This window comes from Nuphar pumila, chromosome 5 (assembly GCF_984573655.1).
Source record: "Nuphar pumila chromosome 5, dmNupPumi1.hap1.1, whole genome shotgun sequence".
In the NCBI taxonomy this organism is placed as follows: Eukaryota; Viridiplantae; Streptophyta; class Magnoliopsida; order Nymphaeales; family Nymphaeaceae; genus Nuphar; species Nuphar pumila.
Genome location: NC_143253.1, coordinates 129,053,427 through 129,078,197, shown reverse-complemented (window position 1 = coordinate 129,078,197; position 24,771 = coordinate 129,053,427). Strand labels below are relative to the sequence as shown.

General features: G+C 37.7%; 2 protein-coding genes across 2 annotated transcripts; both read left to right on the top strand.

The window, feature by feature from the left end:
- The first annotated feature begins 1,402 nt into the window (after positions 1-1,402).
- On the top strand, positions 1,403-3,282 carry LOC149838675 (putative B3 domain-containing protein Os03g0621600). Its single transcript, XM_090008294.1, has 4 exons — positions 1,403-1,523; positions 1,596-1,687; positions 2,073-2,246; positions 3,037-3,282. The coding sequence occupies exons 1-4, from the start codon at positions 1,403-1,405 to the stop codon at positions 3,280-3,282; spliced, it is 633 nt and encodes a 210-aa protein (XP_089864420.1).
- A 6,586-nt stretch (positions 3,283-9,868) lies between these two features.
- LOC149838674 (putative B3 domain-containing protein Os03g0621600) lies at positions 9,869-24,366 on the top strand. Its single transcript, XM_090008293.1, has 4 exons — positions 9,869-9,988; positions 13,142-13,507; positions 13,763-13,868; positions 24,278-24,366. Exons 1-4 carry the CDS (start codon positions 9,869-9,871, stop codon positions 24,364-24,366), a joined length of 681 nt encoding a protein of 226 aa, XP_089864419.1.
- Positions 24,367-24,771: the final 405 nt, after the last annotated feature.

The following is a 24,771-nucleotide window of genomic DNA, read 5'->3' as shown; positions in this document are numbered from 1 at the left end:
TTTTGGGGTGTATATCCAGGAAACTGGTGTAAGTTGGGAAATTGCATTATGGAGTACGATACAAGTACGCTTCTCATCTGCATTTTCTGCATGCGGTTGCAGCCTGAACATCCCTTAAGAACTCTTGGCTTTTGAGTTCTGCAGCTTCCAGCTGATTCTTGGTTTGATGATCAAGCTATTAATATATGGGACTTGAATGGTGAGTTCATGGGGATGGATACCAAAATGTTCAACAAGTGACAGGAACAAATGCATGATCAACCCGTGCAAAAACAAAAGAGGGTAATTGAATGAGGGCTTCCAGCGTTTTTTTGAGTGATGATCATGATAGTAATACATGGGACTTGAATGGTAAGTTCATGAGGATGGATACCAAAATGTTCAACAAGTGAAGGAACAAATGCACGATCAACCTGTTAAAAAAGAAAAGGGTAATTGAATGAGGGCTATGATTTGCCATCAATAGAAAACAGGAAGTCTGTGAAGACAGTTTAAGAAGGAAAATGGTATCTTGACCCCAGTACTTGTTTGAAAAATAAGTCTTGATAGCTATCTGTTGTCACCTCTAAAAGTTTTAACTTTCTTTCCATAATCTCCTTCGCCTTCTTTTGTTTTGCTAAGGATATACCCCTGAATATGTGAAACTGGCAGCATGATTTGATTGGAGCTTGATTTTTGAGTTCGACTCGTAGAACATGTGGTAGTGATGCATACATGTCAAACAATGCATATATAAATATGGAAATGCCCACAGTATGGCAAAGGAAGAGAAGGAACAAAATACATTGTCATGCTCCTGAGTGAAATCATGTGAATAGGATTGCTGTAATATTTACTTGGTCCTCGCTCTTTTTTTTTCCTTTTTCTGATTTATTGGACGTTTTGCTGCGACTATGAAAGTGCTGGAATGAGCTGGTCTCTCTAGGACAAAATACGGTTTTCACTTTATTGAGTACTTTAGGTAGCTTGAACAAGGTATATAATCCTTGCTCTATGTTATGTCTGAACGAATTTGCTTTTGAGTCTTTTGACATTTATATTTGAACATGCCTTCAGTTGATTTGAATAGATAATAAAAACTTTATTTGAATGCCATTGTTCATTTCTAATAGCAAAATATACGTGTTTGATCATGTGGAGTGTGTGGTTTATATGCTTGCTGCACCAATGATATATTTTAGCTGGACACTTTTTTTTTTCTAAATATCGTTTCATTTTTGGTCTTTCACTACTGTACCTATGCTTTTTATAGTACATACCTCCAGCTTTTGCAAGAATAATCAAGGATGACAAGGCTGATGGTGCCACTTTGAACACCTCGATTGGTAGTTACCATGATATAGAAGTGAATACAGACAAGTGTAGCATGTTCTTCCAAAATGGTTGGCCTGAATTTGCCGAAATGCATTCATTAGAATTTGGAGAATTTCTGGTGTTCAGGTATGATGGTGCTTTGCAGTTTGATGTTAAAATATTTGATAGAAATGGGTGTGAAAGATTTTGCAGACCAGCTCTTAAGGATGGTAAGGATTTTATCCTATACAATAAAAAAAAAGTGACGTCTCTGTCAAATATTTATTTGCATGTCTCTGAAGCATCCAGGGGCATACATAAGAAGAAGGTTGCTTGCAGTAGTGGTTGCAGGTTGAGAAAACCGGCTAATTCTTCTGAGCGTCCTGTTCAAAAGGTATAAGCCATTTGAAAGCTGATATCTTAATTGCATTATCTTTGATTTTTATGCTAGTTTCATTAACAATTTTGACATGTTCTCTCCTTGGTGTTTCTTCTATACTTTTGGCCATGTTGTCAGCGGTTTCTGAATGAAGCTTGAATCGGTCCGAATCGAATCAAGGCTAATTGTTTTGAATCGGTCTATTTAAACTATTGAAAAATGTGAAAAAAATATATAAGCTGATTCAGACCCGCCGCAGGACATATATGGTCGATTCGGCCTGACAGCTGAATCTGAACTGAATTGAATGGAAAATACACTGATTCAATTCGACCACATTTTGCTATAGATAGTGCAGGAAAAGAATTTTAGTCTCTTAAAGTACGCTTGTTTTCAACAGGATACAGAGAGTCTTGACATGCCAATTTCTCCTAGTAATGATCTTCTAAAGTCAAAGAGGCCTACTGTAATTGAGATAGATGGAGAGAGCACATTTGATGCTGCTACTTTAGGAATAACTAGTCCTCATTTTGTCATTAAAATGACTCCTTCAAGCATCTACAAGCACTGGTTTGTAAGTCTCTCTCTCAACTATGCATGGTTTATGGAGCTTGATCTTGATTAGGCATGCCGCATAATACTATGGATAACTTGATCCACATTTCATGATTATGTATTACCCTTTTCTTTCAAAAGGACTATGCATGGTTTATAATTAATTGCACTCTAACAAAATTTTCATCCTTTTACCCTCAAGTACTTTCATGATATGTGATATTGTGCAATTATTATTATCATTGTCATTGTCAAAAAATGAGTGTAGCTGAGATGCGTATGCTTCGATGGATGTGTGGAAATACAATAAAAGATAAGATTCGAAACGAGGAGATACGTAAGAAGGTAGGCGTTGCATCCATTGAAAATAAGATGAGAGAAAATCGTTTATGGTGGTTTAGGCATATTCGGCGAAGGCCTAATGATGCTCCAGTTAGAAGGATGGAGAAATAGCAAAATATATTAGTTAAAAGAGGTCGGGGTAGGCCTAAGAAGACTTGGATGGAGATGATAGGAAAGGATATGAATGCTTTGAACCTCACTAAGGACATGGCATTGAATAGAAATGATTGGAGAAGGATTCATGTGGTGGACCCAGAATGATTTTCTTTTTTGGTTCATATCGCCGACCCCAATTGTTTTGGGATGAAGGCGTAGTTGTTGTTGTATTGTCATTGTCATTGTCATTGCTTATGTTTCATCTTTCTATCATTTATTTCTCATTGGCTACTTAATTTTTTTTCATAATCTTCTCTTATCTTGAGTTCCTGAATTCCATTTTGTTTCAATGCAAAAACTTTTGAGTGCAGTACATTCCTCGTAGGTTTGTGAAGAAAGGGTTATTAACTACAAGAAAGTCAACGCTAATTCTTCGGGATTCTAACCGTAGATCATGGCCTGTTAATATACTGCAGTATGGTAAGAGGTCCTTTCTTGGTAAAGGCTTTTCTGCATTCTCAGAGGAAAACCATCTGGTTGTAGGGGATACATGCTTCTTCAAGCTAGTCAAGGGTACCAATGATGTGCTGGACGCGGTCGTTTTCCGGTCGCGCTAGTGTAGTGGCCAAGCCAAGGTGCAGTGAGTTTGGGGTGTACAATCCCAAAGAGAAAATGTGAAATGTGCCGATGTTTCACAGTACTTTCCCTGTCATTGGTTTCAACTCTTCACTGAACCTTTATTCTTGTTATAATGATCCATTGGGTTGCAGTAATTACCAATAATGTGCGTTTTTAAAATATTTTCTCCAAAATCTCTCTGAATCGAATAGTATTGTTCTTGAATCAGGCGATTATATATATATATATATATATATATATATATATATATATATATATATATATATATATATATATATATATATATATATATATATATATATATATATATATATATATATATATATATATATATATCAAGTAGAATCTGCCTGATTCGAGCTGACTTGCCGAAATCGGCACCATTTTTTAAAATATCTTAATCAGCCCCTGTTTGGTTTCTTTAAGGGTCCGATTCAAATCAGATCTATTTTTACAACATTGGTTACCATGAATGTTTTCAACTGGAATTATAGGATGAATCACCACGTGAATTTTAGAAAAACGGTTACGGTTAAGGGTAGGCCACTGGTCTGACTGCCCGATGAGCCAAGCCACCTGGCCCGCCCGTCATGAGACGGGTTTGGGCCATCATTTTAGGGCTGGGTCTATTAGGTTCCAGGCTGAAACCTGGCCCATGGGCTACTTGGCCGGCTGGCCTGAGTTATTTATTAATTTTTTTTATAATATAATTTTTTTACAAATTAACTATTACATTTAATTATTTTTTTGTTAATTTTAAGAATGGGTAACTATTACTAATTAATTTTATGTTCTTTTCATTTAATTCATTTTTTTGGTATTTTAAAAATTAATGTATTAATTTTATTAAAAAATAACTTACAAATGGGTTTGGACCAAACTTGACCTGCTTCACACCCGTTAAGAACTGTGCCAAAACCAGATGGTTTCACCAAATTCACGGATGCCTGAAATGGAATGAATCCAAATGCACTCCTGCTGAGAACTGCCTGTAACGTCTAGTCCCTAAAACAACTTCAATCAAAACCTACACCGTTGTTGACAAATCCCAAAGCTTACATGCATCCCTTATTGGGAGTCGCCTTACAAGGGAAGAGATAAACAGAAGCATTAGATAGAATTGACATATATTAGTCTATAAAGTTAAGATATCTCCTTTGCTTATGCCTATCTTCACGCTGAATTCCTTTATTAGATGTTTCCATGATTTTAGCTCTTTCTCGCACTCTTTGTGTTTCATTCATTCATTTTTATAGCTGCACAACCTTTTGTCTCCTTTCATTATTTTTTTATATTTACCCAACCGGTACCGTAACGCTTTGGGTTTTAAAACCTTTAAAAATGCATAAAAAATCTTTTCTTTTCAAATATACAGCGAAAACGGTTTTTGACTTTTGGTTTTAAACCTTGGGCACGCTACATTTCACAAACCATAATAAGAGCACCATTAATTGTTTTTTCGGATGTAAGAGCACCATTAAATTTTACACCAACATTATATGCATAACTTTTTTCACAAGGTTCAAAAAATAAAATATTTAAGATTAAATTTAAAATAAATCTTAAATTAATTTCGAGATCTTAAAAATCTAGATTCTTCGATGCCATTTTTGTCCAACATCCACTGTATTATAGATTATTCTATATCTGAACATATAATCCTCATAAAACGGAATCAGACTTATGACAGTCAGGTAAGTTATTAATCAAAATCAGACAATTCAAATATTAAGCATGATTTCAATAATTCAAATAAAAATAGATACATCAAAGAACAATTATGCAATTTATGTAATATTAACAAAGCATATTTTTATGTCAAATTTCGTGAAAGATGAGGTCTTTGTTTCGATATTTAATCGTCCTCTTAGTATGATAAGAGATACTCACATCTCAGACTAAGCATTTTGGGAGTATATTGTTTTAATATAAATTATTCAGATACTTGACTGAAACAGGCTCCCAAGCAAGCGATCAATGATCGAAAAGATTCTTGCAAATGATGACCAAACAAGGAGAATCAAATGCATCCACTGATTGTTGCAGTCTGAGGCCCGATAGCCTCGCCCTCCTCAACCCAAGTGACAGGAGGCCTCGAGAAATCTATCATTCTAAAAAAGCATCATTATAACAATGTCACTCCTGACTGTACCACTACCCCTTCTAAAGTAAGTTAAACTTGAATGGGCTTGAAGGGTTCTTTCATAAGATTTAATATTTTCAAAAGTAGGCTCAATAGCCAAATCATTTTTTTAGACAAACACTAGGATCATATGTACCTAGCCCATTCAACATTTACTTTGGTAAAATGAACACTCGCCTGTGAAGGCAGAAATTAAGTTTGTGTGTAGACACTACTCATGCAACAAATGTGTGCCTTATTGCACCTTTTTTATTTAGAAAGTCTACACAATAAAATCTTTTCAAAAATCAACATGTTACAATTTTTTTTTTATCAAAATCGAAAATCATCAAAGTCTTGACCATAGTACTTATCAAAATTTGATTCAAAATCATAAGATTTGAAATCTTGTCAGTCAAAATAAGTATTTAATTCATGCAGATATTAAAATATGTATTTGATCATAAATTAAATTTAAATAATCACGAATGCATCAAAACCATGTCTAATATAAAAATTATAAGATTTTGATAGAATATCTTACCTTGATTTTTGATAGAATAAGGGAGAACAGTATAAAACATTCGTGCTTTGATTTAATCTGATAAAATTTATCGTAGTAGATAATATTTTTATATTGAATTTTAGGCAGTATTTGCCCCATAAATTTAAAGAAATATCTTTTTAAGGAATTACTAAAAAACTAAAAAATATTTATAAATGATCTTAAAAAAAATTATAAAATTTTTTATAGAGTTTTCTTTGTAATAACTCAAATGTTCGAAAAAGGGTTCAAACTCGAATTTGTGTTGTAAAAATTTGAACATGTCTTTGCATCACAAATATTTTTATAAAGTTTTTTCAAAAAAATTGACTCAGCTATTTAAAAAGGATTTTGAAAATTTTAATAGAATTTCCTTTATAAAAAATATTTTTTCTGAAATAACTATAAATTTTTTGACATAATTTCTACTAAATAAACTCAAAATTTCTGAAATATCTAGAATTTTTTGCCAGAATTTTGATTAAAATAACTAAAAAATTTAGAATTTATTTAGAAAAATTGGCCATAATTATGGCTATACTAATTCTGCTTTTTAAAAATCTTTTAAAATAATTTTGCCAGAACTTCTGCTATAAAACTTTATTTTTCGAAAAAAAATTAGAAAATTTTTGCCAGTACTATTGCTATAGTAGTTCTGAATACTTAAAAGTATTTAGAAAATTTTTAAGAGAACTTTCCCTATGTAAATGAGGGGTTAGATTAAATTTTGGCAAAATTACCAAAATTTGAATCCATAAAGAGAAGTCCTAGGGTTCAGAGGGAGAATAGGAAGTCCTACAATTATGAAATTGGTTTTAAAAGAAGGATTCATATACCGACCTGATTTTATAAAAATTTGGCAGCTCTTTCGCAGTCTAAATTTGATTTTTCTGCTAAATTTAGCAGAACTTCGGTAGTCAACGCTCTCGGGGCTGAATCTAGCTCGTCGAAACCTCTACGAATGAACATATCTCGTTTGAGGAGAGAAGGAAGATGCTAGAAGGGGTTTGTCAGAAAAAATTTGAGATTCAACAGAGGTTTGAGCTTAAAAGTTAGAGAGAGAAACTCAAGATTAGAGAGAGAAAGTAGGAGAGAGAGAGAGAGAGAGCTTAGAGAGAGAAGAGGGTTCAGAATTTGAGGAGAGAGAGAGAGGGTGAGGGGGTATTTATAGGAGAGATAGGAGGTGTCACCCACTCAAGTGACATTTGTCACTTGAGTTTAATAAAAAAATATATTTTAATGACACTTGTCAGTTTTATATTAAAATAACATTTATTTCTAACATTTGTTAGAGAGAGAAGGGGGATGGGTGTCACATGTCTACTCATGATTTTGGAAAAATCATGGTTGCCCATAGTTTTGGGCCAGTGTTTTTTTAAAATCGTGGTCTCTTAAATAAAATAATATAAAATAATATATTTTATTTAATTTTTTATACCCAAACTATCCCTAATCAAATCTCATCTTTTAAGAATGCCATATGAGAATTTAGAAGTTACTTTATTGCCCTTTTATAGTTCAGAAAATTGTTGGGCCTGCCATTGGAGGTGGAAAATTATCATTTTACCCCTAACAATTTTATTAATTTTCTGAACATGCTTTCAAAATAAAAATTACTATTTTACCCCTAATATAGTTGAAGATTTTACTGAAGGATGCCACTAGATTGATGAATTGCCATTCTACCTTTGATAGTTTGATTAATTATGAAAATATCCTTGGATTTCAGTTTTTGAGCAATCCTCTACATAATTTTATCAAGATTTCAAATATAACTTCAAATATTCATTTTGATCAATACTTAACTCAGAAATCAGGGTTTTAAAACTATAACTCATATCCAGAATAGATCAGAATTAAAAAAACTTGAATTTTCTTCAAAATTTATTAATCATTAAATTTTTTGGGTATTACAAATACACTCAAAGTGGCTGGAGTCGATTTTGAGACCTGTAGCCTGGTGGTTAAGCCAACTAGCATCCGTACTGTTTTTGTTATTGCGGTTCACTTTGGCCGGGTGGACATTCATCAAACTTGATGTTTACAATGTCTTCCTTCATGGTTGCCTTAATAAAGAGGTCTACATGACCCAACCGCCTAGTTTTTCTGATCCTAGCTATCTACGTCACATCTGCCAGCTTCGTAAGGCATTATTCGGGCTTAAGCAGTCCCATGGACTTGGTTTCGCTCGGGTGTTCATTGATAAACTTATCCCTATTCTAAATGGGGGTGTTTGCTCTTCTTAAATTATTTTATGGGCATTGAAGCAATTCCAGTTAAAGGAGGTATCATTTTGTCTCAATTAAAATACTTTGTGGATGTGCTCAAACGTGTTCTCATGGACGGGGGCAAACCCGTTTCTACCTCCTTTGCTTCCAGCATCAAGTTGTGTCTGCAAGACAGTGATTCACATTCTGATCTTAATCAGTACAAAAAAATTGGACCGGATTCAGTTTTGGATACTATGTTAAATGGGCCTCATGAAGAGAAACAAGCTAACGTGAGGTTGGATCCCATGTCTAATTAATGGTCCGCATCAGAGTCATAACAAATTGATAAACGTTGCCAATCTCAAATGCAGTTCAAACGGGCAACGATTATCGTGTACACACAAAGTTGGTTATCTTCCTAATGCTGTAACCATCTCGTAGATTGAAGGAGCTAATTGAGGACAGAAGTCTTATGTGAAATGTAACCTAACATTTATTAAGGGAATCTCTCTCTCAAAAGGATTTAAGGAGAAAACGGAACCACGTTAAACGCTGTGTCTGATTTTATTTAGTAACAGTAACCCATCTACACATGATAATTTGCTACTTAATATGACTGCACGAGATTTTGTCTTTATAACCGTTTTGATCCGGTACGGGTCGAAATCGAGTCCATACCCGATTGATTGACACCCTTTGAGTCATGGTTAGTGGTCAATATTTCATGGTTGCCCACACGTGGTAACTGCAAATATCATCATCATAAATAAAGCCCATCTGTTCTGCCTACTTACATCATTATTAGATAACCGCCATCGCCACCAACTGTGGTTATTTCTTTCACTGAAGTGAACAGAGAGGCCAGTAAGGTCAGTGACCTCTTAGCCTGAGTAAAGATTCTCTCTTTTTATTCTTTGAGAAAATTTCATGTAGGCGTCATTTTTTAGCTTTAATTTCTAAATGGTCTGTCAGAATTTTCTGATACGGGCTTTCGGGTTTATTAAAAATTGTCAAACAGAAAGCTTTCTCCGTTATTATCTATTTAACTTAGTTTAGATCTTAAGTCACAATACAATAATAGCCTTCATAATCAATGTTGATAATATTACTCTCTTTTTTATTGATAGGACAAATGGGTATTCTTTTAAACCTAAAAGATTATATATATATATATATATCACGTTTATTGAGAAAATGGATGTTAACCCGAGAGCTGTTTAAGAGTTTAGTTTCCATCTTCCAGGAGGTCTGTGGCCAATATGAGAAATTTTATAAGAAGGGGGGTCTATTTTTAGAGTTAAATGAGGAATGGTTGGCGATGATTCTGTTGGGTAGGCAAGAGCACTATTATGTCAATCTTATTGCTTAGAGCATTGAAACAAGGTATCTATTTGTATAAATAAGTCAGCTTGGTTTAATAGATTTAAAAACTAATTTTATTATTTTAATTAATATGTTTTTTGAACAAAATATATATTGAAACAGAGCGCTGAATGATGTGTCTTTTTGACACGGACGTCGCATCATAACAGCCATCATTTGGTTGCTCTTATTTCGACGCTGAGTCCGAGCCTCAAGTCTGAAGTCTGCTATGGATTGTTGCTCATGGGCCGGACCATGAAGTCATGAACACAAATTCTCATTTCCTGAGCTTCGAACTCGGTTTTGGTCTGTCGTAGACTCGTGAGATGGTTAGCAAGAGGCGTGATGAATGTGGGAAACCTGTGGAACGGTTCCATCAGAAAGAAAGAGAGGCATTGGGAATGCATTTCTTTAAGATCATGGTTGGAGATTTCGCTTCCAAACTGGTAAGATTTCTTTCATCTTCCTTCATCCGAACGTATTAGTCTTGATGGGTATTCCCCCACATCTTTGGGAAGCCCTAGTTTTTTTTCCTTCTCTGATTTTTCTTTTCCTTGTGTAATTTTTCTTGGCCAATGTGGTGCTCTTCTGTATATCGTTTGCTCGTTTTTCTTCTGTTTTTATGCATGATGATGTTTGGTAGTTTAGATTTCATTAATGGTATAGTCATGATTGTAAGTACGACGGTATCAGATGATGTTCTTGCCATAAATTCTCTTATTCTCTCTCTCTCTCTATCTTGGGTTCTCACTTTCAAATGACAGTATCCCTTCCTTTCTTCGAACAGAAGACCGATGCTTTTAAACGACCTTTTTCTTGATGATTTTTGTTTTACATTCGTCCCTCCCTTGTCAGACAAATCCAAAATCATCATTCTCTTATTTGTTTTTCCAAAATCATCCCTCTTTTTTCCCAACCATGGCAAAACCACCCTGCAGGCAACTGGCAATCACATGCTGGAAGGATGCATTTGTCCTAACATTTTGAAATGTACTGTGGAAAATGTGAGGAAGATTGTGAAAAATGTAAGGATGATTGTGGAAAATCAAAAAAGGTAACACGATGATTTCGGTTTGCATTATAAGGGAGGGACGATTTGAAAAAAACTTTTTTAATCCTGCCACAATAAATCTAACATCTACATCTCTCTCTCTCTCAGTTTCAGGAGGATTGTGAAAAATATAAGGATGGCTGTGGAAAATAATCAAATAAGGATGATTTGGGGTTTCCCTTATAAGGGAGGGACGATTATGATTATTTTTTTAAATCCTACCAAAATAAATCTCACCTCTCTCTCGCTCAGGAGGATTGTGAAAAATATAAGGATGGTTGTGGAAAATCAAATAAGGATGATTTGGGGTTTCCCTTATAAGGGAGCTACGATTATGAAAAAAACTTGTTTTAAATCCTACCACAATAAATCTCACCTGTCTCTCTCTCTCTCTCGACCAGACCAACTTTTGTGTGAAGTTTGAGCATGTGCCGACTTTGAGCTAACTGTAACTTGAAACTTTACCTATAAGGATGCAAACGGGTTCGGATCCGGAACAGCTATATACATAGGGATTCAGATCTAAATCAAATTTAGAACAGTCAGAAATTGCAAAACCTCCATCTTTAATCCGATCTATTTGCATCCCTATCTCAATCTGAGGAAGGTGGCATGGGCCTTGCACCAAGATCCAAAGCATCTCAAACACCAGGAGTAGGAGAGAGACCTGAAGGTCTCTCATCCGAGGGGCGGGTGTTTTCGGATCTTGGGTCCTTGGATCTCTCTTGTGTTCGATAACCGAGCATTTTAAATTGCTCAATCCGTATAAGTGTAATACTTCTCTAAGATCCATGGTCTCGCTTAGTCCTAGTGTAGCCAAGGTTTGCTCAAGTGTGTGGGCCACATAGATATACAACCATTCTACATTGGTTTTGCTCTCATCATCATTTCCAATAACTTTCAGTTACGAGGAAACCAAATAGATACGAGAAGCAATGTGTGAAGCAAGATAATGTTAAAAAATAGTATGAACCGAGAAGTGGGATACATGTATAAAGCGATTTTGCAAGCGCATGAGAATAAAAAAGGAAACACATAGGAAGCAATATGAAGTGCGAGAAAAAAAATGAAAGTGAAAACAAGTACAAAACAATATAAAATCAACATTCAAGCTTGTTATGAAAAAAATTATTACTTTTTGTAATTTGAAAAACGTAAAAAGCAAGGGGCAAGAGAGTGGGAAGCGACAAGAAGCGAGAGGAAAACATTAAAGAAATGAGAGGAAATCAATTTGAGAAACTAGAGAGAAACAGGCTTCCTACTAAAGAGAAGCGGGTTTTCCAAAGCTTCCCTAAAAAACAAGGAGTTTCCCGCTTTTTGAAGTGCGGTTATGAAGAAGCGAGCTTCCCCATGTAGCAAGAAGCTTTTTGTAACTATATATGGATTATACTCAATCTCAAGTAACTCATGATTCAATGAAACTAGAAAAAGTTTCCTTGACTTGCGTCTATCACATATTTAGCTCAACCAGCTGGGTCATGCCTTTGCTTGTCTAGCTCGGTCTAGTATGAGTCAACTAAGGTCCATTAAGTCTTAAAGTCCCCATGTCTTATACTTGTCTAGCCAGTGGCTAGCGTCGCTCAAGTAAGATCCATTAAATCTGAAAGTCCCTCCAATTAATCTGGCCCTTCTGCTCAGTTAATTTAATCATGTCTTTGCCTGCCTTGATTATGCCTGACATGGATCGAGTCCATTGCCTTATGGTCACTTTTCAGGCCTCATTGATTCTCATTATGTTGATCTGAGTTGTGTTAGCCTACCATTTAAACACATCAGATATTTGTCAACTGTTTATTATAATTCATTATTATGTTTCACTTGGTTAGCCTTAATTATGCTCTAATTTTTTTTGGATTTTCTGCAGTTTTTCTTTAAAAGATGACTCATGTATGAATATCCCATGCTTGGTTCTCAAATCTTTACTTAGTTCACGCTAACAGGCTGTGAGCTCTCTATCTTTAACATTATATTGCTTTTCCTATTAACTCTAATTTTTCATACCTAATTCATGAAGGGGTCTACTTCGACCTAATCAAAGAACTTAATTGGTTAACTTGAGCACAAGTTGATAATTCAAGTATCAATATCCTTAATCTTTATGAAAGAATTTTATATATATATATATATATATAATATATATATATAAAGAGTGGTTGAGAACAAGAAAAATCTAAGGAATCAATCAAGCTTATCGTTCTGTTTCGCTGTTCTGTGAATAACGATTAACTTGCTCATGTGTTGTTTATTATTTTAAGCATTATTACTTTCTGTATTTTTTTTTTCAAAGCCCCATCTGCAGGGGCAATTGGTTTAGTTGATCATGATTCTGAATTTATTATCTCGTGCAATCTCTTTGATATACTGCTGCACTTATTCTCTGTTTTAGTTTATTATCCATCTAGGTTCACAGATTCTATCCTTGACATTGTAGTTTAGTTGGGACATCTTATGTAGAAATTACTTGTTTCTTAGTCATCATTGTGTTACATTTGTTAATTTCCTTGGGGCTTATATTGTGATCATGACTTACCAATTATTGTTTTTGCAGTGCATTCCTCCAGCCTTTGCAAGGTATATCAGGGTAGACAAACGTGCCAATGCCACCTTACACAGCCACACAGGTAGCCCTTGGCCTGTGAAACTGCATAGAAAGAACAATGTCTTGTTTCTAGAAAACGGTTGGCGAGAATTTGTCGAATGTCACTCTTTGCAATATGGGGACTTCTTGGTGTTTAAGTACAATGGTAATTTGGATTTCAATGTCAAAATATTTGGTAGAAGTGGGTGTGAAAGAGTGGCCACATATCCAGCTAAAAGTGGCAGGGTACTACACAAGATGGAGGAAGAAACTAAGGAACTCTATTGTCCATCAGAAGATCCTTTGAACGGCTCACTCACTCTAAGAGGAGTTCCGGTAAACAAGTCTACACATAATCAAAAGGTGGACAATGCATTTTTTCCATCACCCTATTACTTGGCTATGAATTTCTTTTGAGGATCAAATTTAGTAACATGATTGGTACTTGGACAATATTGGCGGCTTAACTACATCAGTATTTATTACTCTTAGTTTCTGTTTGTTTTTTATGTAGGGTCTATCCATAAATTGGTATTGAAGCAATTTAAGTTAATATGGTCTGTCTTCTGATCCAATTCGTTGATTCAACAGGTACTCTGTCCTTCAGATGGTCCTGCATACATGTTTAACTATCGCTATGCTTCAACACGTCGGCCTGTGAATAGAGAAGAAAGAGAAAGAGCATTAGAAGCAGCTTGTGCGTTTAATCTAAGTCGGCCTCATTTTATAACTATAATGAAAGAATCAAATGTCTATAGGAGATTTGCATTGGTGAGGCTTTCCCTCAAATTTGCATGCAATGTGTATGTGTACACAAAATTAAACGTTCTTTTTTGCAGCTTGTTTCCCTCTTCTTTTGAAATAAAATCAGCTTTTTATGTTGCTTACCAGCTATTTTGGATGGTCATTGTTTACCAGCTTAACTAACAGTGATCAACAATTGTATCCTGTAAAATGCAAGATACTTGGAAAATTTCTATGAATGAAAATCGTATTGTGAACTGATGTCAGTTTATTTTATTTTTAAGGAGAAGCTGTATTTGTAAATGTTCTGTCAAAGAGAATTAGCTATTATCTTCACTCTTTGCAATGTGATTTAATCTTGTTGACAAGGTAATGCCATGTAGAACAGGCCCTGCTCATAAACACCGGGGAGTCTGCAAAAAAAAAATCAAAATGTAAATCATTCAGGTTTAGTTTAATTTCATCTGATATATCTATCTCCTTGTTTTCAATTTCTCTTTGCTAATTTGCATACACACAAGCACACATGCAGCCGTGCGTGCACAAACACATGCTCACGCAGAGCTTTTGATGCCTACGAAATGTTTAGTTCTTTTCTTGTATTTGTTTTTATCAATGTGATTATTTTGTCATAGTCTGATGATTAAATTTTATCCATATCCTTCTGAAAATTCAGTAGTCTATTACTATGTGATATTTCCATTCAGAAAGCTTGAATATATCAGCATTTCTTTAGTGCATTTCAAGCATGAGAAGCACTCCGCAGAAACACTTATATGTCCTCTAAATTGACTCTTAACGGTCTAATTCTTTCGTTCTGGCCTTTTTTCATTTGAGCCTTCTATTTTTTTGTCTTGTCACATTTGCCTCTTGTATGTCCAAGATACCTTTCTATGTATGCTACTTCAAATTTGGTTATATAAGGCTGTTCATCACTTTTACTATATGATGTAAATCAGTTGCTTACATAATTTATTCTTTGATTATTTTATGGTATACCGTTACATTAAGCTTCATGTTGGTTTTTTCTTTTTTTATTAAATGGGATTATTTGACTGCTCTGCCAACAAATTAAATATTAATTGTTGTTCAGAACATACCAAAGAAATTCCTACGTGAATGTCTCTGGAAGCCTCGTTCCACGATAACTCTTCGAGGTCCAAATGGCACGTCTTGGCAAGCTAGATTTTCTCTGAACCTTGATGGCCGCGGCAAAATTTTAAAAGGGTGGGGCCCTTTCTCGCTTGCTCATAATCTGGAGGAGGGAGATGTCTGTGTTTTTGAGACTGACTCAGCTGAAGGGATGAACTCTGTGATGGATGTACACATCTTCAGGGTGGTAGATCAAATCACCCAACTTGTTCCATGTGAAAAACTCACTAAGAAGTCGTTTTAGGAAAAGAGAAATACAGAATGTCTTTGAATATTTTCCTGATTTCTTTTGTACATATCTGGTTGATTGAAGGCATCATCTGCTGCTGCTGTTTTGGTGGTTACTTTCTAATCTAATAGCCCATTCCCAGTAACCTAAACATTTAGATTACATCTGCATGGTTGGTTTCATGAAAAACAGCAATAAAAAAGAAATGAAAATTCATTTGTAGATAATGGCGACATGGCCAAATGTTATATATATATATATATATATATATATATATATATATATATATATATATATATATATATAGAGAGAGAGAGAGAGAGAGAGAGAGAGAGAGAGAGCCGAAAGTAATTCAACATTACCACTCATGAAGATCAACAAAATGTTGAACCCATGAACCAAACAAGAACAAAAGTCAAAACAAATAAAGAGAGCACAAGAGAAAAGAACATTAGACAGATAAAATGGGCTCACGCCATAGCCGCGTGCCCAGATTGAGACAAAGGATAGGTAGCATATCAGCAGGAGGGAGTGGAAGATCACTAAGATGCATACGCAAGATCGCATAAACATCTACCAAAATTTTATGCACCAGGTTTTGAATGTTAACTCGAATATGACGAAAATGAGCATCGTTACGCGCCATCCAAACAAACCACCAAGAGGTAAGCAACCACGTCCGCCAGATGAACCTCCACCTCTTGTTGCGCCTAATACAAACCGGCCCCAAGATCAGATCTAGCGCAAAGGACTCCTCCTTAACAAATACTTCCGAATGCCTCCAGGTCCTACTAAAGATTTCCATAAATATTGGGCAAGACCAGAACAAGTGAAACATAGATTCTTCTGCAGCTTGACAAAGCACGCACCAACTCGAGAGTTGAATGCCCCACTTCTTTAAATTACTGTGGGTCTGGATCCTATCGTGCAAAATTAACCAAGCCAGGACTCGCGAACGGGGGAAGGACCCTTCTCCCAAAGCACATCCTCGGGCAACAAATCAGCCCCTGGCGGTAGCAACGATCTATAGACTTTTTTGGTGAGAAACTCTCCGCTTGGTGCCAACGCCCACTGCAGCCACTGACCAAAATTTCTGGAGACCTCAAAATGGTCTCTAAAGCAGGCTAAAGCCCTCAACCACGATTTACGCAAGTGCGAGAGCGCCAAACCTCAGGTTCCCAGACGAACCGGAATAAGAGTTGGATCCCCATATTTAGCAAGAAGAAAACTAGCACAAGGGTTATCCGGTTGGTGGGCCAACCAACATTGCTTGGCGACAAGAACAATGCTTCGCAGTCTGGGCACCGGGATGCCTAAACCACCCATACGCCGAGGTAGAACCACCAAACGCCAACCAATCAAGTGACGCTTACCTGTGAGTTTACACCCAGACCAAAGAAAGCCTGCCAGCAAGCGCGTCAGCTGCTTCTCTACTCCCACAGGCATCACAAACAGAGACATGAAAAATTCTGGAATAGTTGAAAGAACATGTCTGACTAAGGTTAGACGTCCAGCGCTAGAGAGATAAGACGACTACCACGAAAGCAATTTGTGCTTCACTTTTTGAAGCGTCGGAGCCCAAGCCGCTGAAGATAGAGGCTTCACTTGTAACGGCAAGCCAAGGTACATAATAGGCAAGTCAGAAGTAGTGCAATTAAAAATTCTCTTTCCAGCTGCAAGCATATTGGCATTAACATTGAACATGGTAATAAAGCATTTGGTCTCATTTAGAGAAAGCCCAGACATGGAGAGAAAGAACTGAATGATAAGCTTGAACCTGAGCATCTGTTGAACATTTGCACGACAAAAAATGATCATATCATCAGCATAAGTAAGAATATGACCCGGGAAGTCGGAAACCTGCAAAGGATCAATGAAACCCGATACAACAACCCGCTTTAGCAAGACTACAAGACCCTCAGCAACTACATTGAACAACAAAGGTGATAGGGGGCACCCTTGCCGCAGACCCCGCCCAAGCTTGAACCAGTCTCCTCTAATACCATTGATATTTAACATGGCCTGGGCATTTGAGACCAGCTCTCTCACCCAACCAGAAAAGCGACGACCAATACCGAAATTTGCTAACATTTGAAATAAGAATGGCCAATGCACAGAGTCAAAAGCTTTATGAAAGTCTAATTTAAGGACAAAGTAATGTTGACCGCTATGCTGCAAGGAATGGACCACCTCGGACGCCATGATGAACGAGTGCTGGACCCTCTTCTTACGGATAAAGGTGAACTGAGAGTCTGAAAAAATCTGGTTAGCCACCGATTTCAACCTATTCGCCAAAACTTTGTCAAACATCCGATAGAGAGCACTCATAACTGAGATAGGTCGGAATCGAGAAATATCATTGGCCTCATCATCTTTCGGAATGAGTGAAATAATAGCAACATGCAAATAATAAGGCAGTCTGGAGTTACGATGAAACTCATCGAACACACTCACCACGTCTGATTTAACACAGTCCCAAAAGATTCTAAAAAAGTCGACATGAAACCCGTCAATGCCAGGCGCTTTCCAACCCGACAGATCCTTAATGGCCGAAAAAATCTCATCTTGAGAGAACCTTCTTTGCATATATCTGGCTTGCTCAAGCTGAATTGAGCCAACTAGGAAATTACCAAAGACACCCTCCGCAGTTAACGAAGCAGAATATAAGTCCTTAAAGTATAGCGAGACTGCCGGATTAACGTGCTGATTGAGATAAGAAACACCCTCAATGGAGATAGAAGGAACAACCTTCCTCCTATGACGATGGGAAGCATATGAGTGAAAAAATTTAGTGTTGACATCACCAACCGCAAGCCATTTCACCCTAGACCTTTGCTTCCAATGAATTTCCTCTTTGATCCTCCAGTTTTTCAAGAGCATGGTTAATTCTAAGGACCTGGACTGAAGATTGAGAAGTTGCAAATCAGAAAGAGAGTCAGGAGAAGACATAGACTGATACAACTCAGAAATCTCTTGATCTCATGCGGCTATTTGCTGAAATTTCTCCACCTTACAACTATGAAGCCAAGCTTTGATATCCTTAGCTAGACGAGAAAGCTTATTTTGAACACGTAGTGCGGCCCAATGCACATCAACAGTTTTGTTCCAAGAATTAGTAACAACCGTGAGAAAATCTGGCTCTTGAAGCCACCATTCTTCAAACGCAAAGCTCCTAGTGGGTTGAAAGCCATCTCCCCAATGAGTGATGATCTGCCCATGATCCGAGATAGAGGGAGCAAACAACACACACTTAACGTCGGGAATGAGGTCCAATAAATTAGGTGTGACAAAGACCCTATCAAGGACCCTACAGCACGGACGGGACCGCATATTCGACCAAGAGAAGCGCTCCCCGGTTAAAGGAATAGGGTAGAGAAAATGACGGTGAACAAATTCTTGGAAACCTCGCATAGAGAGATTGGGAATTACGAGGTTATTAGAGTCATGGATAGATAACAAACAATTGAAATCCCCCATCAGAAGGTGACAATCCGCGCTGGAAACGACAACCCTATCCAAATCATCCCAAAAAGCGGGCCTCATGACGGCGAGATTAGGACCATAAACAACAGAAACCACTACTCTTCTATCAACTGCCTGCAAATTGAAAGCAACAAACAAAGAGAAAAGACCCACATCCAGCTGTGATAAATTTAAAGACTGCTTTCCCAAGATAAGGATACCGCCTGCATGATTTACCGCTGGCTTATAGAAATAGTCAGCTCCCTGCCAGATGCTAGAAACGACCACGAGCGAGATGACCTCCATTTTAGTTTCACATAAAGCAAGAAGGTCGAGCTTTTGCTCCCTAACCCAATTAGCCAGAAACAGGCATTTAGTGGGACAATTTAAGCCCCTAACATTCCAACAAACAGTCTTCATGGAACAAAACAAAAGGCTGAGAGAGAGTAATTTATTAAGAACAGTTTACGATGGCTGAGGATGAGATATCTTCGAGGCCATTCAGGTGAGGTATAGCTTTAACAAATCACAAAACAAAAGGCATAGAAACACAGTTCAGCACAACACCTGCACCGACTCATCCAAAAGGGTGTGGTCGTCATGCTTTTGAATCCAGATCCAGTCCCTCATTCGGCAGCACGATCTGAACCGCTGACAGTACGTCCCATTTGATTTTACGAGCTAGAATGCTGAAATGCGAATATTTTACTCGGAATAGCCTTTGCGTTCCTCTCTTCCCAAACGCCTCACCATGCCTCACAAATCCACCATGTCAAGGTCATGAGCCATCTCTTAGCACTGCACTGTTTGGGGACCGAGCATAAGCTGCCTGAATTGCATTTCCCATTCTTCACTCGTTTTTTTGAATTTATAATCTGAAGAAATAGCACCCGAAGACCTGGTCGTGCTGGCTCTGCCTGAAACCTATGATCATCGTACCAGCAGCGTAAGGACCCCTACCCCCGACACAGAGTAGGGATAGGGATGACAGTGGACCGGGGACAAGGTTTCCATTCATGCCTCGTCTCAAAATTCTACCTTTCATTCCTGCATGAGTTTTGATTTTAACCTCCATCACCCCCCCCCCTTCATTCCCGTTTTATGTCCTCCATCTCTGAGGCCTTTTTTTCTTCGGTCTACTGCCATCTTAAATGAGGTCAATTCGTTGACTTTTATGCTGATTAAAAGATAAAGTTTATTCTACTATCATAGAACTTAAATATTAAATCCAATACATAATCCAATATCTATTACAAATGAATCAAATATTAAATAATCTAAAGAACCAAAAGATAAAAATCTAAAATATGAATTAGATCCAAATAAATCTTTATGAATCTGAGTCTTCTGATCATTCTCTCCGGATTGAAGAAAGACTTGCCCTCAAGTCTTGCTCTCGCTTAAGCTTCTTCCAATTGTGTTCTAACTGCAAGAGAGAATGGATCATTAGAACCTCTGAAAGACATAGATCCGCTAGACTGTTGTGATCCGATTTAAAGAATATCCAAGCAAGTGCCCAATGGAGAATCAGTCTTCTAATGATTGGTATAACATGTAACCAAATGAATCTTTATATAAAACATCAATCAAATTAGGAAAATTCATCTTAAGATTCACTTGAGCCCAATTAAAAACCAACCAGAGCCAAGTGGGTGATGGTAGGTCCAGGGTTAAATGAATAGCATAGGCTTTAAAGGTGAATTAGTTTTAAAGATGGTTTGGGTTGAATGGATTTGTGAGGGTTTAATAAGGTACTAAGATTTGTTTGGACCAGTTTAAATGGGTCTTGGATAGGACTTGGGTCAAGTTGGATCGTGTTAGGCAGGTTTCAGTTTAGGTCAATAGTAAGGTTAAAAGAATCAAATGGGTCATGAAATTAATAATTTGGATAAAATTCAAAGGTTTGAACCCAATCTAAAGGTGGGACCCCCTGAACTGATCCACAGGACCCAAAACCATGGCATTATGGATCATAACTTGTATAAACTAGTTTGAATATGAATCCAAACCCACCTAAACCAGCTTTTGCACCTGAAAATCAATTATGAGAACCCGTTCAATTGGTTTTGATTTCACAAGATTCCCTTCTTGTGTTAGGGAAAGAGACACCCCCTGGCTCTGTAAGGTTAAAAGAATCAAATGGGTCATGAAATTAATAATTTGGATAAAATTCAAAGGTTTGAACCCAATCCAAAGGTGGGACCCCCTGAACTGACCCACAGGACCCAAAACCATGGCATTATGGTTCATAACCTGTATAAACTAGTTTGAATATGAATCCAAACCCACCTAAACCAGCTTTTGCACCTGGAAATCAATTATGAGAACCGGTTCGATCGGTTTTGATTTCACAAGATTCCCTTCTTGTGTTAGGGCAAGAGACGCCCCTGGCTCTGGCGGCACCTAAAAAGGGTAGGGACTTTCGACCTCCGACCGGCCACCCTATCGGTTAGAGCTCACCAGCAGGAGGTGGACAATGGTATTTCCATCGATGGTGGGCTTGCTAGCAGCCTGCTGCAACATAACGACGGAGGAGGAAACCTCCTATGCCATCATCTCTATCTTTGTCGGCGTCTTCTTTGGTAGGTAGGGGGCATCGCTGGCAAGGGTTTCCCCCATTGATTTGCCTCATCCCTTGGTGGGCCGTTGGATGGGGGGTGAGCCAATGGGAAAATTAGGTAGCATCCCACCCGATTCACTATGAGGAAGAGGGTTGTCATGCCGGCCAGTCCTGGTCGGCGGTGGGTCATCGAGCGATGCTGAGCTGGTGGTCGACTCGTGGTCCTCTGGAAAGAGAAAAAGAGAAGGAGGTGGGACCCCAATCGGTAGGTAGGATCTAGCTGTCTAACACCATCCTAGGCGAAGATCGAGTGATAGAAGGTGCCTCCCGTGACTGGCTGGTGTTGCTCCCTTGGTTCACCCCATCCAGGTGAGGGAAAGGGCCATCTGCCCCCTTCGGCAGTGGTGGTGGGACATACAACGATTGATGGGTGGAGATGAGAGAAAGGTCAGGTGATGGTGGAGGAGGGGTCATTGGCGATGTTGTTGGACTTCACAGTGACAGGACTGGGAGGGCCGATTGATTCGGGTTATTGCCATCCCCTCTGTCATGTGTGATCTTCTTTCAAGCATCTGCATGCCATATCAATTATGCAACCAACTGTTTCACCTCTAGAAATATTTGCTCTACCTCCCTTTGTAGGTTATCGTATTCTTGCCCAAACAACTATGAATTCGTTTCTGTCATTTGTTGTTCTCTGAATTGAATGCTTCAAAACTGAAGAAACCAACAAGATCTTCCTTCTAATGGAATCGAGATGATAATCTTTGTTCTGATACCAATTGATGTAAATTGAGAGGGCTCGATTTGTGATAAAACTACTCACACTATGAATTATCTCGAAAAGCAAAAAATAAATTTAAAATTTCAAAAAACCTACTTGAGTATAATAAAAAACTACAAAGAATTAACTCAAAATAAGAAATAAATCAAAATAATTGAAAATATTAAAATCAATCTCAATTTGGAATTCTTAATTTGACTGTCCCTAATCCTAAATCTTTCTTATATTTACAATAAAAGAATTCTAATCTTAATAAACTCTCTAAACTGATAACCCGCTAAAAGATAAAACTTATCCTAATTTAATGAAACTTAGATATTATATTCAATATATAATTCAATATCTGTTACAAATAAACCAAATACTAAATGATCCAAAGAACCAATAAAAATCCAAAATATGAATTAGATTCAAATATATCTTTATGGACCTGAGTCTTCAGCTAAATAAACAAGGAGAACTTTTTTAATTTATAGTCGAACTTCTCTTTTCCTATAAGAACTTTTCTTGCTTCCAAACTTGGTGGGGGTGAGAGGGATTCTTTATGAAAATGGCTGTTTTTTTTTTCAAAAATCAAACGTGTCGTAAGGGTGTGTGTAAATTGCTTTTATGTAAGAAAAGATTTGGTAGCAAAAAGAATTCGCATCAGTGAGGGTGACTAAAAATTTGCTGTTTGTTTTTCCAATCCAACGGTAGTTTGAAGCGTCGTTCCTTAACACTATGTCTTATTTCACTATTAGGTTGTGATGCTTAATATACTTTCAAATGGTAATCATAAATCTTAGTGTCTGCTCTGGGTGACATGCAATGACCACCCTTATGTATAATGATTGCCATCCATCTTTCAAATGAAATAAAACTAAGTGTTCCTTCATGATCTTTCTTAATGGTTTTCTTACCCTTTTGGAGAAGGAAACCCGAGTTCACGTAGGAGAGAATATAACCAAAGAAGATCAGAGGCAACACGTGCTAGGGATTTGTATTTGGCCTCGGTACTGGAGTGAGCTACGGTCTTCTACTTGCGGGGTGACCAAGAGATCACATTGGGTCCAAGAAAAACAACAAAGCCCGCAGTAGACTTACGATCATATGGACAACCAAACCAGTCCACATCTGCGTAGGCACTGAGCCGAAGAGAGAAAGAGGATTGAAGGGGTAGGTCATGATGCAGAGTCTCCTTTAAGCAGCGTAAGATTCTTTTGACGACCGTCCAGTGAGCATCAGTCGGTTGATGCATATACTCGCATACTTTGTTGACCACAAAGGCGATGTCGGGATGAGTAAGAGAGATATATTGCAAGCCACCAACGATGTTGCGATAGAGTGGAGGATCCTAAAAAGTGATGAGTTGTCTTTGGAGAGCTTGGAAGAGGAACTCGTAGGGATAGAAACGGGTTTGGCATCAACCATGTGGGCCTGCTGAAGCACAGTTAGAGTATATAGCTATTGAGAGAGAGTCATGCTCGCAAGAGAATAGAACACCTCGATGCCAAGAAAATAACTCAGTCGCCCGAGATCCTTGATAGAGAAGGCCACACCAAGACGTAAAATAAGATGAGAGATTTCAGCTGATGAGTTGCCTGCGATAACGATGTCGTCTACATAGACTAAAATATAAATAATAAGACTGCCCTGCTGAAAAATAAAAGGGAAGCATCTAATTGAGATATAATAAAACCATGAGAAACCAAGTAGGAGCTGAGGCGATCGTATCAGGCCCATGGAGCCTGCTTAAGACCATAAATAGCACGATCAAGTTTACAAACATGATGAGGAAGCTGGGGATGCACGAAGCCAGACGATTGGCTCATATAAACATTTTCATCCAGAAACCCATTAAGAAAAACATTGTTGAAATCCAGTTGATGAATATGCCACTTGAAGGAGACCGCAATGGATAGAACCACGTGAATGGTGGTTGGCCTAATGACAGGACTGTAGGTTTCAAAGAAATCAACACATTCTTCCTGATGAAACTCTTTAGCAACAAGACGGGCCTTATAATGAGCAATAGAACCATCAACATGCCTTTTGATGTGATAGACCTACTTAGAGCCTACTACATTGAATTGTGGTTGTGGTGGAACAAGATGCCAGATGCGGTTTTGTAAAAGAATAGCATATTCATCTTCCATAGCAAAACGCCAGTGTGAATGCTTTATAACTTGGTTGTAGGTGGTGGGCTCAGGCTCAAGAAGGTGTGCACTAAAGGCAGTGTGAGCGATAGGGTACAAAGACGTAGAGAAAGACTTGGGTTTAAGTGAGCTTGTCATTGAGCGAGTGACCATGGGATGAACATGATCAGTAGAACGAGCAATGGGCTGGGCAGGGATGAACGGTACTGGTGCTAGAGAATTGGCTACAGGGTCAGGAGAAGCAGAATCAGCTAAGTTAGAATCGGGTGAACAAGTCACAGGGAAAGAAGAGGGATCAAGCGGGTCAGAAGTGGATGAAGAAAGTGGGGACTCAGAAGAGGGGGAGGGATTGACTAACACCACCATGGGAGAAACACCCCAATGAGGAAGACTAGACGTAGAGACATGAGAGCAAAGATTGGGAAGAGCAAATTGAGACTCATCAAAGAGCACGTGGCGAGAAATAAAAATATGAGATAAAGAGGGATGAAAATAAATGTAACCTTTATGACGAGGAGGATAACCAAGAAAAAT

Coding starts and splice junctions, on each gene's coding strand:
- LOC149838674 (XM_090008293.1), top strand. CDS start 9,869: ATGGTTAGCAAGAGGCGTGATGAATGTGGGAAACCTGTGGAACGGTTC. Junction 9,989..13,141: donor GAGATTTCGCTTCCAAACTG/GTAAGATTTCTT, acceptor TTGTTTTTGCAG/TGCATTCCTCCAGCCTTTGC. Junction 13,869..24,277: donor AAGAGCATTAGAAGCAGCTT/GTGCGTTTAATC, acceptor ACTTGGTTGTAG/GTGGTGGGCTCAGGCTCAAG.
- LOC149838675 (XM_090008294.1), top strand. CDS start 1,403: ATGCATTCATTAGAATTTGGAGAATTTCTGGTGTTCAGGTATGATGGT. Junction 1,688..2,072: donor CTGAGCGTCCTGTTCAAAAG/GTATAAGCCATT, acceptor TGTTTTCAACAG/GATACAGAGAGTCTTGACAT. Junction 2,247..3,036: donor GCATCTACAAGCACTGGTTT/GTAAGTCTCTCT, acceptor TTTTGAGTGCAG/TACATTCCTCGTAGGTTTGT.